Source organism: Symphodus melops (assembly GCF_947650265.1).
Source record: "Symphodus melops genome assembly, chromosome: 15".
NCBI classification, from domain to species: domain Eukaryota; kingdom Metazoa; phylum Chordata; class Actinopteri; order Labriformes; family Labridae; genus Symphodus; species Symphodus melops.
This window is the reverse complement of record NC_136705.1, coordinates 16,944,415-16,958,912: the sequence shown is the minus strand read 5'-3', so window position 1 is coordinate 16,958,912 and position 14,498 is coordinate 16,944,415. Positions and strand designations below refer to the sequence as shown.

General features: G+C 40.0%; 2 protein-coding genes and 1 long non-coding RNA gene across 3 annotated transcripts; 2 read left to right on the top strand and 1 right to left on the bottom strand.

Annotated features, from left to right (window-relative positions):
- The first annotated feature begins 986 nt into the window (after positions 1 to 986).
- agt (angiotensinogen) lies at positions 987 to 6,310 on the top strand. Its single transcript, XM_079362209.1, has 7 exons — positions 987 to 1,038; positions 2,338 to 2,798; positions 3,055 to 3,421; positions 3,765 to 3,889; positions 4,011 to 4,159; positions 5,360 to 5,516; positions 5,679 to 6,310. The coding sequence occupies exons 2-7, from the start codon at positions 2,382 to 2,384 to the stop codon at positions 5,853 to 5,855; spliced, it is 1,392 nt and encodes a 463-aa protein (XP_079218335.1). The 5' UTR covers positions 987 to 1,038; positions 2,338 to 2,381; the 3' UTR covers positions 5,856 to 6,310.
- An 875-nt stretch (positions 6,311 to 7,185) lies between these two features.
- cog2 (component of oligomeric golgi complex 2) lies at positions 7,186 to 14,253 on the bottom strand. Its single transcript, XM_079363176.1, has 18 exons — positions 14,063 to 14,253; positions 13,547 to 13,708; positions 13,026 to 13,091; positions 12,847 to 12,927; positions 12,505 to 12,608; positions 12,265 to 12,373; positions 11,870 to 12,049; positions 11,645 to 11,769; positions 11,388 to 11,514; positions 11,108 to 11,247; positions 10,353 to 10,414; positions 10,119 to 10,270; positions 9,802 to 9,987; positions 9,583 to 9,655; positions 9,063 to 9,205; positions 8,316 to 8,455; positions 7,991 to 8,174; positions 7,186 to 7,850 (listed from the first exon to the last, which is right to left on the bottom strand). The coding sequence occupies exons 1-18, from the start codon at positions 14,117 to 14,119 to the stop codon at positions 7,761 to 7,763; spliced, it is 2,181 nt and encodes a 726-aa protein (XP_079219302.1). The 5' UTR covers positions 14,120 to 14,253; the 3' UTR covers positions 7,186 to 7,760.
- LOC306836203 lies at positions 9,894 to 12,415 on the top strand. The gene is made up of 3 exons (XR_013780746.1): positions 9,894 to 10,027; positions 10,128 to 10,193; positions 12,267 to 12,415. It is a non-coding gene; the product is annotated as an uncharacterized lncRNA (long non-coding RNA).
- Positions 14,254 to 14,498: the final 245 nt, after the last annotated feature.

Genomic DNA, 14,498 nt, shown 5'->3' with positions numbered 1-14,498 from the left:
CAACTCCAACCCTCAATACTTTGCTGCATGTTCTTCCCTTTCTGCTCTCATTAGTTAGTATGTCTGACTTTTGCAGGAGCTCATTTGGCTTAAATGCAAGTCAGTGTCTCTTATGTTGCCAATTCTTAAAGTGGATTTTATGGGCATTGTTGAAAAAACCCCCCAACTATTTATGTTATCTTACCAACAATTCATATTTCCATGGGCACTATAATACATGGGCAATTATGTCTAGGATTTGATCAAATGAATGATATGTATGGATTATACAGGAACCACAGGAGAAGACCTGTCATAAAGTTGACATGTCTCTTTTTTTGATTAACTTTTATTTTGAGAAATAATATTTTCTAAACACAAAAACAAGAGTACCTCAGGGTTCTGAGATTGATCCAATTCTCTTTAGTTCACATGTTTATAGAGGCCAAAATCATATCTTGGATGTTGTCAGTTGAATGTGGAGAATAATTTTATAATTATTTTGAGCAACTTTGTAAACTTCCATACTACCTACAGTTCCTAAAAGTTCTTATCTTATACATACAAATGACTCAGGATTGAGACTTGTTTACTTCAAATTAGTTTGATCTCTATGTGATGCAACATTTTGAAAAACGTGCACATTTTATAACAAACACTGTTCCCCACTTACATTTACTATCGTCACAATCTGGTGACATTTCAGTGAGTCACACTCAAACACAAACAAACCTAGCTGTCCCTGTGCGCCCTATCTGCTCCTTTGTGAAATGAGCTCTCCTTTAACCCCCTCCAGGCTGTGCTTGCATCATGTCAACAAGTGGAGGGGACATTTGGTGGTCTCTTTCCTCTCTGTGTCAGACCTATTTATCTCTAGAAGAAGCACGTCTGTACAAAGCTGGCTGTGAGTCATGGCAGCATAGCCCCTGACTCAATGCTCCTTTGGTTAATCAGTAACCAGAGTGGGAGCACCGGCGGCTTGGTCGGCTGGGTTAAATAAGGGAGAAGAAGAGTCAGGACCTCATTCTGGATCACCCTCAGCAGCAGCAGACACACACGGTAAGAGCAAATTTAAAACACATTTCCAAACAGGGCTTCTGAATGTTGAATCATACAAAATTAAGGTAAATATCTAAGTGAGAATGACTGGAATTAATCATGTTCCAAATTTCTACAATTGGTTTTTGAGAAACCACCTCCGACATCTGTCGTTTTTACAAACTTTCTAGACATCTGTCTTTTCTAAACTAGATTTCAAAAAGTGCTCTGTCAATAAAGTTTTTATTATTCATATTTTTATTCATAGCTATAAAAGTACAACAAATTGCTTTCATACTTTGACTTGAACCCAAGGTTATTATCAATCGCATCGTATTTGAGTCCTTAGAATTAGTTAGAATTTTAAATCTGGATAAACTCAAAAAACAGCAATCAAGAGTAAGCCATGTTTTCAATCACTGCAATGGAGTCATCAGGTACACAGGCGGGTTGTTTGTGTATAAGAACATTTGAGAGTGCAGTTTTGTTGATAAAAGACCAAGGCCATGTCCTGTGGTACACGTCCAAACAGAGGAAAAGCTAGTGTTTGCTCACCTCCTCCAAAAGTCCATCGGTCAACATTTCTGCATTCTGGAGGGTAAAGTCCTTTCTTTGCACAAGAGCACTCACGTTCACATGATTTAAAGAAAAATGTAAATCAGGAAAGGCATTGTTGGCTCAAACAACTATAAACAATGGTTACTCTGCAATTCTCAGAAGCTCCAGCAACAAGGTGCAATGGCCAGAAAGGAAATTGTTAAATGTATCTAATTGAACTTGAGTAAAACATTTCTTAATGATGATGTACTTTATCCTTGGGTTAATATTTTTAGAAGTTCTAGATTCTGTAGTAATACTGGTAGATCTGTGACAAATGTTGTCAAAGGGAAATGTTTAGTCATATTATGATGGTGACTTTTAAGGCACTCTCACTGTGCGTTCTCTACCTAAACACTTCTTTAAATGATTCAAGTAAGCAATATCTGAAACAACTGAACAACCATTGCACAATCAGCACACACTGACGTGCATAGTAGATGCGTCTTCATTATCTATGCGACCTCCATTGCAAAGGGTAATGCCTGCTGTCATTCACTGCCCAGAAAGACGGAAGACACACAAAGCAATCAATCCATCACTGACATGCTGCTCTATGTCCAATGTTCCTGCCGGCCAATCCTGTCGGAGCCTTAAAACCATTTAGCCAGATTTCCAACTGAATGTACCATTCACTGGCCACCCATTACTTAGGGCTCACAAAAAATCTGGCAGTTCACACATACATAATCTGAGACTAAAAATATCTTTCTCCCTCCACAGAAGGAATCATTCTAAGGTGACCACCAACAGAACGTAAATACAGTATGAAGATTCTGCAGCTGTTGCCTCTAGCCCTCCTACTATGCTGCTATCTCTCAGTAAGCCAAGCGAACCGCGTCTACATCCACCCCTTCCATCTCTTTGCTGCTGAAAATGTCAGCTGTGAGACCATGCACTCCCAGACATCCAAGCCCCTTAGGACACTTCCAGTGACTCCCCTTGATATCGAAGTCCTAACACCAGATAGCAGAGACCTTTCCGAGGTGGACACACAGAGGCAGAACATCACAGAGAGGACAGCGGTTTTGGCACAGCTTCTAAACTCTTTGGGTCTAAGGATGTACCAGGCTCTCAGCAGCAAACAGCAAAGTACCAACACCCTCCTCTCTCCAGTCAATGCCTATGGATCCCTCGTCACCTTTTACCTGGGAGCCTCAAAGAGGACAGCAAGCTCTTTCCAGGTCTTTGCTTTTGAGTTATAGCCATAATTATTACAATTTCTGCCTCATACTGATTGCAATACCTACACTTAAGCCAACCTCAATAATACCTCTGATATCTGCATGATTTAAGCCATGGCCATTATGGCCAATTCTAGATATTGGGATTTTTTAATGAGGGAAATATTGGCACGCTTGTAACCATATATCATTTTTTCAAGTCTTGTAAGTTCAATCAATGAAGTACATGTTTCTCAATTCACTCCTTTCCTTCTAGCTTCTTCTGGGCCTGAGCAGCGACACTGACCAAGAGGACTGTGTGTCCTTAGTGGACGGACACAAGGTCCTCAAGACCCTGCAGAGCATCAACTCTCTGGTGGTAGATGGACCCAAAGACGAAATCACAAACCAAGTTTGGACCTTCTCTCGCCAGGATGCTCAACTGTCTGAGGACTTTATTCAAGGCACACAAGCCTTCTCAGACACTTCGTTTATCCGCAGTGTTGACTTCTCTAAACCTCAGGAAGCAGAGCAGTTGGTAAACAGCTTCATAGATACTACATCTGGTGGGAAGGTGAAGAGCATCTTCAATGACCTCAACTCCAGCAGTGATCTTCTGTTCCTTACATCCTTCAATTTCCAAGGTCAGTATCGTCTTCTCTTTTGTTGAGACCTCTTTTAAGTGTTAGGTTTAGAATGAACAGATTGAGACTTAAAGTACAACATCGGACATCTAATTTCAAGACTTTGATCAATGGCTAATTTATGATGTTTGCATTTCATTAATTCTAGAATGGAGAAGGACATATCTGATCACTTATCACAAACAGATGCTGCTTTTCTGTGCATTTATTATTTAGAATACGTTTGTTAACCATTAAAAGATTGGTCTTTGACGTACCGGATTTACTTCCTGCAGACAACAATGTCTATATAACTTTCCACTTGTGCAGTACCTGATTGTGTTCTTTGGTCATGTCTGTTCAGGCAACTGGAGGACAGCCTTCCAACCAGAGAGGACCTCCATGCAGGAGTTTCATGTGGATGAAACAACCACAGTAATGGCCCCACTGATGACCCACACGGGTCAGTACCACTTCTTGAATGATAAGGTAAATCTTAGTTCAGGAGTTTTTAAAGAATTCAAATCTGAGATGTACTTTTGCATATGTGTTGTTCCCAAAGCCTATTCACTGGAAAGATTTCTAAAATGTTCTTTTTCATACCACCAAGGTTCGTCGTTGCACAGTCGTGAAGCTGTCCCTAAGCAAGAGGTCCTACATGTTGATTGTCCTGCCTCATGAGGGGGCTGACCTGCTTGACATAGAGTCGAGGCTCCGCACAGATGTCATGTCTGACTGGTATCAGGGACTCCAGGAAGGGTGGGTATTGTTGATAAACCCCTAATACAAACCTAGGTCCCCTTTGATGAACTAGAAATCCTAAGCATCTTTGGCCTTTTATTGTCATAATTTTCTTGACTTTTTGCTAAGCATTAGCATTTCCAGCAGCCAACAATGTTTAATTCTGTTATATAGACTTTTTGTATTGAATTGTTTATTTTAAATACTAAGCCTTTTTTTGTTGTAGTTGAACTTGTTGCAGGAAACTTTTTGTAAAAGCCACAGCTGAAGTTTGGATTTGTATTCCTAAATTAAAGTTATAATACCTTAGCTGTTGCTCTGAAGTTGAGGGAGTAGTCTTGTAATCGGCAGATCAGTGATTTATCCTTGTCAATCCTCATAAAAGAAAGTGTCTGGGAAAGATACTGGACCACAAATTGTTTGAAAAGGTACAGCCATATTAATGTTAATTTTAAGGTTGAATCTTGACTTGTGGTGTAAAGCGTCACACAGGAAGAGAAAAAATAAATAAAGTCTAAATGTTGTGCAAATGAAAAAAGCTACTGAGGGTGAAAAAAGAATATATTATTGAATACAATATAAATTATAATAGTAATAATGATAATACAGACTATAAACACTTTGTGCACCACAAGACTGTTACACAGGAGTTATTGTAGATTAAGATTACATTCACTGTTAATCATAATGGTCTTAAATTAAATATCAGTATCAGACAAATACATAAGTAGCCTTTATTTAACATTTATCTATGATCTATAAATATATATAAATAAAGTTGTTTGGTTTTGGCTTGCCTCGGATGTCTAAATCTACTGAAGAAATTACATAACAGATTGTGGATCGAATGTTGGTGTATGTCCGGCCGAGGTCAGCTAAAAAAAACAACTGAGATGATTATTGCAAACTGACAAACTTATTAATCAAATACAGTAGCTTATATGCAGTTGAAAATGTACATCCCACAAATTCCCTTTTACTCTGGGTACAGCTGTATAACAAACAGACAGACCTTTTCTGAGCAAAAAAAACAAAACAAATCGTTACAACAGACAGCTGGCTCAGAATTTACCAAACTGAACAAATTTATGGAAATGTGTACTAACAAAATGATTGTTATATTGTGGTCACACATAAGAATACTTTTAAGGTCTAATTTCAGCTTTGTGCTCATCTGAAACCTTGAAACTAATCATATAACCTTCTGCTCATCCTCAGTCTGTTGGAGCTCACACTCCCAAAGTTCTCCATGTCTTCTGTTACTGATCTACGTGACCTACTGGCCAACATGGATCCAGAAATTGAGGCCAAACTGTTGGGATCCCAGGCCGAGTTCAGCCAGCTCAGCAACACCAAACCTTTCACTATAAATAAGGTAGGTGCTACTACTGCTACTGAATGCCTTGAATTTCCCTCGGGATCAATAAAGTATCTATCTATCTATCTATCTATCTATCAGGTGCTCTCTTTTTTTATATTCAAACAAAACATTCACTGTTTACACACATTAGTCACTTATCTCTGTGTCTGCATACAGGCGTTCAACAAGGTCATGTTTGAGATGTCAGAGGAGGGAGCAGAACCTCAGGACAAGGTAGAAGAAGCAGGAGTCCCACTGAAGCTGTCCATCAACCGGCCGTTCTTTTTTTCTGTCATCGAAGGAGATTCTAACGCCATCCTCATGCTCGGCAAGATCACCAACCCGACCCTCTAGAGTTAGAACTTCAACCTACAAAAACCTCAAGAAATAAACCAGGTCATTTCTCTCTGTATTTCATTGTCTGTGTTCACTGTTAATTTAGGGAGTTGAAATCAGTAATTCTGACGACTTTCCATTGAGATCATGTGCACATAAAGAGGCATTACTAAGTACAATGGATCTGTATTCAACAGTTGTCTTCACCTTTCTTCACAAACCCAGGAGTCCCTTGACTCAGTATTTATATAACCTGTTACTTAAACCCGAGCCTTTTAAAAGTGTTAGCTGCTTGTTTTCTTTCCATCTGTAAAATTAACATAGCAGAGTTCTGTACAGTATTTTTCTGTAAAGTAGTTACAGTACCCCTGATTCTCTTCAATGAATGACTAAAACATTGTATATTGTAACTAAGAGTTTATTTTGGTTTCGTTACGATTTTTGATTACTGTAATAAAACATTTGTATCCCAATGAAGTTCATTGAGTGTTTGTTTTCTACGCAGGACTTCAAGATAAAATCTCCATTCACAAATGATAGACTCCCCTCCCCTCACTTATTACCTACCTTTCGGTTTCAAAATCCTGCTCTCCCACTTATATGTATACATTTTGTTCGTTTACCAAAGGGCCCAACTAGGGACAAGATCTGGAAAGCTCTGTATTGAATTGCATTATACCCATTACATAAATTAAAATGAGAAATAATTCAGCATCCTTCTGCACCGTCGATGTAATTGTTCTACAATGTTAAGTGAAGAGAAAGAGCAAGGCAACACTTCATTCAAAAATACAAATCTGGTTTCTGTTTTCCTTCTTGTAAAGCATGCTCTGCAACTTCTGAACTCAGAAGATACAGTTGTGCTCATAAGTTTACATACCCTGGCAGAATTCGTGATTTTTGGTCATTTTTCAGAGAATATAAATGATAATACAAAAATATTTATTTCACTCATGGTTAGTGGATTGGGTGAAGCCGTAGTTTTTTTGAAGCCATAGTTTTTGTATTATCATTTATATTCTCTGAAAAACTGCCAACAAATCACAAATTGTGCCAGGGTATGTACCGGTGAGCACAACTGTAAGTTAAGTGTTACAGTCTAATTGAGTGACACGCCTGCTGCACACTAGATGATGACTAGCACCCAGCACTGGTCTCTATCTTCTGTCTTTAAACACTCTGGTCTTGGGAATGGCTTTTAGTCTCAGTTAGGTTGGTCTTGACTACGACACTACCTTTAAATACTTCCAGATTATAATTAGATACTCTTCAATGCATGACTTTTACTATTCAAACGTGTATTTAGAATTTGGTATTTTTTCCCTTACTCAAGTAAATGAATACTTCCTTCAAATATGACAAGCTTTTTTAAATATAACAGACACATTCACAGTAGCCAATGTTCTTCATTTAATCCCATTTCATGTTATATAATATAAAAGAAATTATAATATACATTACATTTGTATCTATTTTTAAATCACACCAAGTCTTTTTTTTAGATTCCTCTAACAATTTAGACTAGTGTTGTTACCCAACATGTGACCAGTACAAGAATGATCCATAAAGCAGAGTTTGTTACAAGCACCCAGCCATACTCATTTGGTGAAAACATTTTCATTATCACAGTACCATAACGTCTTATTTGTAACCATGCCAACAGAAGAAGTTACGATGATTCACTCTCTGAAAAGTTCCTGTAGGAGACTTCTTTGTGCAATTTGGTTTTAGCGTTGGCATTGAACAAACGTCCTTTGGGAAGAAAGGGGTTAGAAAAAGATCTCAGTAGTGTCAGGTGCATCTTTCTTGGTTCGATAATCATTACCAGTTACCAGATATTGCGATTTCCTTCTCAAGACTGCGAAAAACGCAGGACTAAGTGCAGCATGCTCATTATTTTCAGTCACCACTGAGTCCATGGTTCTACTCAGCGAGCTCTCTGGCTTCTTTTACAAGGTCCATCAGGGTGGAGAACATGGAGATGACATTTGGCTGAAGACCCATCTTCTGAATCTGAAACACATAACAACACAAAGAATAAAACAAGTCAAGTAGAAAAAGAAAAAATATGTATTCTACATGACACTGCACTTCGTCATTGAACTTAAGAAGTCCTTTGTTATCAGGTGTTTGTATTAGCATGTACCACCTACCTGTTCTCCCAGGTATTCCACATCCAGTGCCAGTTGAAGTCTGATCTTGCTGTCGTCTGTGGGTCCACCGTTTGCTCCCGCTGTTGTCGCCGTGCTTGCGCCCTTTCTTGCTTGCTTCAGTCGCTTCAGACTCTCCTCCATCTTTCTCACTGAGCTTAGCACCTCAGAGATTGTCTCATAGTACCTGGTGGATAATGCAAACAGGAAACACACATTGTGTGAGTTGCAGCTAAAAATGAATCTTCATGAGATAAATTAAAGCCAACCTTCAGAAAGAAATATTGAAGATGAGTTTGTTTTTGCAGGTGTGTGTTTAATTGCTAACCTCTGTGTGCACTCTGACAGTGCAACTCGCAGCCACTCTTGTGCCGTAGCGGGGGTAACCAGCCCTGTGGAGTCAGTCAGCAGCTGGTGTAACGGCCGTAAGGCGTTGTCCATGTAGGCTGAAGCACGCACTGGTACATCCTGATCAAAAGAGTGTTTGAATCACAGCAAACCTTTAAAAACATTTTGGTTGTAAAGTTTTTATTTTTAACTTTGGGTTACGTTAAGGAACATGGTGTGGCAGTTCATGTTTCCTTTAAAAAGCTCCAAAATAAAAAAGCGAAAAAGATTGAATGTGATGCAAACACAGAAACGATCAATAAATGTTGGCTAATTTAGAAGGTATGTCATTGGATAGGTGGTAAATATCTGCTCTCTGACAACAGGGTGAGTCATCAATTTTTGATGTAGGAAATAACACGCGTGACTTTTGGTCATTTTAGGTGCCAGATAGATACTGAAAAACGATCGTCTCCATCCACAATTAATCATTATTATGTTCGTTAATGTCGTCATGTTCAGGGTTATCTGATTTTCATCAGAATCTGACTGGTCAATGCATATTAAATATGGTAAAGTGACTTTTTATTATAACATTTTCATCAGAGAAAAAAAAAAAACCTTTCTGGCACAGCATAGCTTCCGGGGTCGTAATCAGGCCAGCAATGCGCCTCGTGATTGTTCCAAGACTTATGAAGACATGAAGCAATACAGAGCGACATGTGTGCATGTTAGCCGCCTCACTGACCTTATTAGTCCTGCGGTAGAGTCTTGGAACCTCTGAGGCGCTCTTCAGGAAGCGGCAACTGCGTTCAGTCAGATGCTGGGACATCTTGGTGTTCAGAGTGGGAATGCTACTTGACAGGCAAGCCTTTGAGTCTGAAAGAGCCTCTGACGTAGAAGAAAACACTGGTTCATGAAAATGTGTTTCGTGGCAGAGATATTGTGTTTAAGGATGACATTTTAAAAAAAGCTGTTCGGGTTGAACCATGACATTTTGAAATGTCAGTAAACAACGGATTAAGGTTTGCCCTGACTCGTGCCTGTGGGCATGACTTCCATAATAATGGGTGGTTATTTCACTTGTGTTACAGTTCCTACTTTATAAAATCGATGCAAGTGCAACACAACTGATTACAAGTGCATTGAACCCCCCCCAGCATACTTCTACCTGTGTAGACACTCCAGACACAACATTTAAAGGTAACATCAACACTGAAAGTAGTTGAAAAGCTGAATTAGTGATATAAACTGCACAGACAGCTCACCTTCCACAAGAGCAAAGTTTTTGAATCCGTTTGCCTCCAGTCGTTGTTTGACCATCTCTGACAACTCTGGAATCTAAGGTACACATGGCAACGCCTTTTTTTAAAAAGCAACACTTTTTGTTTTGACGTATTATTTTGCAGCAGGTTAACCCTTTGAAATTATAAGCATGTCAATTGGGTATACATAGGTGAATAAATGTCTTTAGTTTGTGTGCACACCTTCTCCTGCAGCTTTTGGATGTCAGCTGCGATGTAGACCAGCTGTTTCGTGGACAGAGAGACGGGACTCCCACTCTCGCTACCGCCCTCCTCCAAAGATGTTCTGCTGGAGGTGGAGGAGGCTGAGCTGGGCAGAGGCCTGGTTGGCTCTTTGGTCACCTCCGGGGTTGGAGTCTTTGTCAACACCTGTGAGGACACCAAAGTAGATGAGGAGTAAGAGCTTGAGGCAAGAACGATGTGTCTGTTTATTTCTTAAGCTCTCTTAAAAATTATCTTTGTAGTCTTGATCGGCTTCTTTTTTTTCTCTTTTTTTTTACCTCATCAAGAAACTTGGCATATCGTGCGTAAAGCTGCAGCGTGAGTTTCCAGAAGCGATGGGCCAGGGGCGAAAGGTAGATTTTGTCAGACCAACATCTCACTAGGCAGGACCACAACACCTCAGATACCTGCAGGTGGTAGGCACTGCCAGCTGCGAGTGAAAAGACATGGACGCCATGATTTAAGTGGCATTAGGTAAACACAGGTGATCATGACAGATGATAGATGTATACCTGGTGCTGCTACTAGTCCATCACTTATGGCGTTCTCCAGATTTCCAGCTATTTCCTTGTACCTGAAAAAGGACGAGACATGCAAGTAAAGAAAGAACAAATCAATTTTTTCGTGAGCTTACGCATCAGCTGTACCCATGACATGTGTGTGCACTGGAAACTTTGGACTTTCCCGAAAAGCTGTATTGTGAAATGAGGACACAAGCTCTTATCTTTACAGTGTGAGGGTTTATGTGTGGGCATGGGGAGGTTGACAAACAAAAGACATTCTCCTCTTGTCCACACTGATCGATGGACAGTGAGTCAAGGTGCAGTGTCATGTTTATGTTTAGTAAAAGGTTGACACACATCCTTGAATGTTCAAATTTTCTTCCCAGTCATCACGCTGCTTGAAACCCACACCCTGAAGCAGTTTTATGGAAACTTGTAAAAATGTTGCTTTGTTAAAGTCGTGAATGTCTGCCAACTTTCTATGAAAAAAAAATGGGAAAAAAAGCTGAGAGACTGGAATTCTAATCTAAGCTTGTGTCTGGAGTACTAAAAGCAACACCAGACGTTTCTTCAAAAATACATGCTGTGCTGAAATTCAACCTCAACTGAAATTTAACCTTCTACATTTAGGCTGATGGTCTAACGTCACCCTTTTGTCTGTTCCCAACAAGTGAAAATGAAGGAATATCAGGCTGTGTTCAACTGCAATTGCAATTAAAAGTAGTTATACATTTGGAGCAGAGTTGGCATTGAGCAAATCGTACCGTAATTGAAAGTAGACGGGCAGGTTCCATTTGTTGTGGAAGCTGGTATACGAGGGGTGAACTCTCAGTCTCTTCACGCTGGCTTGTGAGCTGCACTGACGCTCGAACCTCCTGACAAACTCCATGCTCGCATTGTAACGCTAGAACAGAAGGTGAAGTGTTAACTCACTTACTAACAGACACAACAGTTTTTAACAGTGCTTAGTGTGCTACAAGTAGTGTGCTACAAGTACGGAATGAGCTACTGCCCTCTCCTGTAACCATATCACTGTGGATGTACCTCATAAAATATGTCAGGGTTTCCAGGGTTAAAGAGGTAGGCCAACCTCTCCTCGATCCCTTTGATTATCTCGGGCCAAACGGAGTTCACCAGGAAGTCATAACCTGGCACTATGTCAGCTTTGTCACTGAGGTTGAGAGGAGGAAACATCCACACATGAAATATCTCTCAACATATCATTTATGTAGAATGTAAACAGAGAAGTCCTTCATCCACTTGTGCTTCGAGTGAGTTTGCTGCTGTGTTATTATGAATACCTGGATATAGCTCCTCCAGTGACCTCCCTAAGCAGTCTGCAGTGATGAGGAACAAACTCCAACAATCTGGTGTACATCAGCTGGAGGCCGTTTGGGCTGGACTTCACCACCTTTTCTACTATCACCTAAAAGAAGGAGAAGAAATGATACCAAACTTGACATTTTAAGAAAAAGCAGAAATGCCATTGGATCCACAGAGTCTGAAAACACGCGGGGCTCATTTACCTGGTCCATGTATGGCTTTACCAGCACTTGTCCTACCAGGGCCTCAGCGTCTCGAGTCTTGTCGATGGTGGCATATGTCCTCAGGCAGTGACGCACCATGACCAAGTTGGATGTTTGCAGACCCTCAATCAGCAAGCCCTCCAGAGACTGCTGGAGCATGGAGGTGATCCCTGCGATACGCTGACAAGAGGACAGACACTTCCGATAAACAGCCAACAAACAACAAAGAAAAAGTTTGAACAGATGATGTTGCTTTGGAACAATTTGCAGTATTATAGCGAGCAGAAATTGATTCACTTTTTTAAATACCTGTAAGACTGAAGACTGACTGACAGTATTACAGTACTATCTGTTCATCAGCTGTCTGAATGACTGACTGAATTGTTTCAACTTACAGGTCGGACTTTGTCGAGGAGGGGCATGCCTTTGCTCTGCACAGCGTGGAACTGCAGCTGGTTGAATTCTGTAGCAATTCTCTCCAGAATCTGACCTGCTAGCAAAGGACTGCACACACAGACTTGTCAGTAATACACATCTGGCATTACAGTTCTATGTTTCCTGGTTTTAAAATGTGTCTTTTTTTTTTTTTTTACATACAGAAAGGCATTTGTAAAGAAAAAAAAAAAGTTTCACACCTGCTGATTTCAAGTGAGCTGGACTCTTTCGAGTTCTGCGAGTGTAGAATCTTCTCAATCTTCTCCACTGAGCGCACCACCTGAATCAGCCTCAAAACATACACCTGATGGATGATAAGGTAAACGTGTAACAGTGATATTTTAGTTATACAACAAAGATAGAAAGAAACAACATTGAAATTAGGTTCACAATCGGCATAGCATCTCATATAACTTGTTAAAACAACAAGTTGATCATTTATCACAAGTGCACAATCACAGTGCATACATTGTAAACTACACATTTTTCTTTCTTTTTTTTTTACAATGAATGACAAAAGACGAGGTGGCGAGGAAGCAAACCTTTTTTTTCTGCAGGTCATCCTGTTTGGACAGTTGGCAGTCTATAGCTTCAATCACTTCACTCACACAGGACCGCAGACTCTGGAAAAAAAAGATAGTCTGAAGCGTGCGTACCGTGAACACTCTATGGTGTAATTAATTCAAGCTTACTGACGAGACTAGACGTATTGATTACATACCATAACCTCCTCTCGTAACTGACCAAGTGGTACAGAAAGCTGATTGAGGGCTTTGTCCATCCCCACCTGCAACAAAGGAACAAAGCTCTGAAAAAAGAGGCAGTCTGTACTCAAACTAGCTGATTCAATGTCAAATATAAAGGCTGAGTGGTCTTTTCACTTTGATGCTATCAACAGCAAAATACTGTGTTTTAAAGATTACTGTAACAGTTACAATATTTAGTTTTCAACAACAACCCAACTGATATTCCACACATGTTAAGGGACGATTACCTTGAGCAAAATACATCCCTGAACTCCATCACACAACAATGAATGCTGTGATTTACGGAGGAGTCCTTTTATATATACATATATATATACACATACACATATTTGACTATGTGTAAACTCACCAAAGCCAAAATAAATAAACTAAAAGCAGTGACTCTGAGAGTCTTTCTTGGTAAAGCTGGACACTGATTTGTTGTCTCTTCTTGATTACAAGCTGTTCAAAATGCACAACAACATGTAGAACTGACCAGGTTGGTGGAGAGGTTAACAAAGTCAGCATAGTCCTTGTTAATAAGCTCCACCATGGCTGTTTTTAACAGCTTGTAATAGAGCTCCAGGTCCTCTCTCATCTCCTCCAGCTGGACCTGCTTCCTGCACTCCGCCACGAACTGGTCCACATCAAAGTCATCCTGCAGACACACAGACACACACACACAGACATAAACACTCAGAAACACAGAGACACACACAGAGAGACATAAACAATAACACACACACACACACACACACACTCACTCACTCACTCAGATAAACCAGCTGTTCTTTAAACTGGAAACAACATGGACTCAGTTTAAGACAGGCCAAAAGATAAATTCAAAAACCGTCATAATGGGAGAAGACATTTTAAAAGCTAAAGTTTGTACTCCAAAGACTCTTGATCCTGGAGCATCCTGTATCAACAGGAAACATGATAATGCTAACCAGCTCGACAGCAGAAGTTATCTCCAGAGCTTAACGAAACGTTACACGAAAGGGATACTTGCCTTCATAAAAACGTCTTTATCGAAGCACAAAGAATCTGGTCCCTTTGGTAGGTTCATTTTAGATATTAAACACGGCAAAGGTGTGTCCGAAAATAAAGTTACAAGCCCTCGGCTAGCTTCTGTCACGTAGCTTCCGCAAACATGGCAAGCGCACCAACGAAGAAGAGCGAGGAGGAAAACGTACAAGTTACAGTTACAAGTTAGCACACTCTAGAGGCCGTAAGTGGTAAACGGGCTGCACGCTTCCATAAAAATGATTCATCATGTGGTGCTTTTACCTCATCATATGCATTTTATCCTGAACTGAGTACGTTAACTTTTTTCCCCGAGCACTCTCTTATGTTGATTTCAGAGATGACATTCAAGTTCAATCAATAACCTTGAATGTGTGATCCCAAAACGTTGATATTGTACAACATAAAGTTCACCTTCTAAG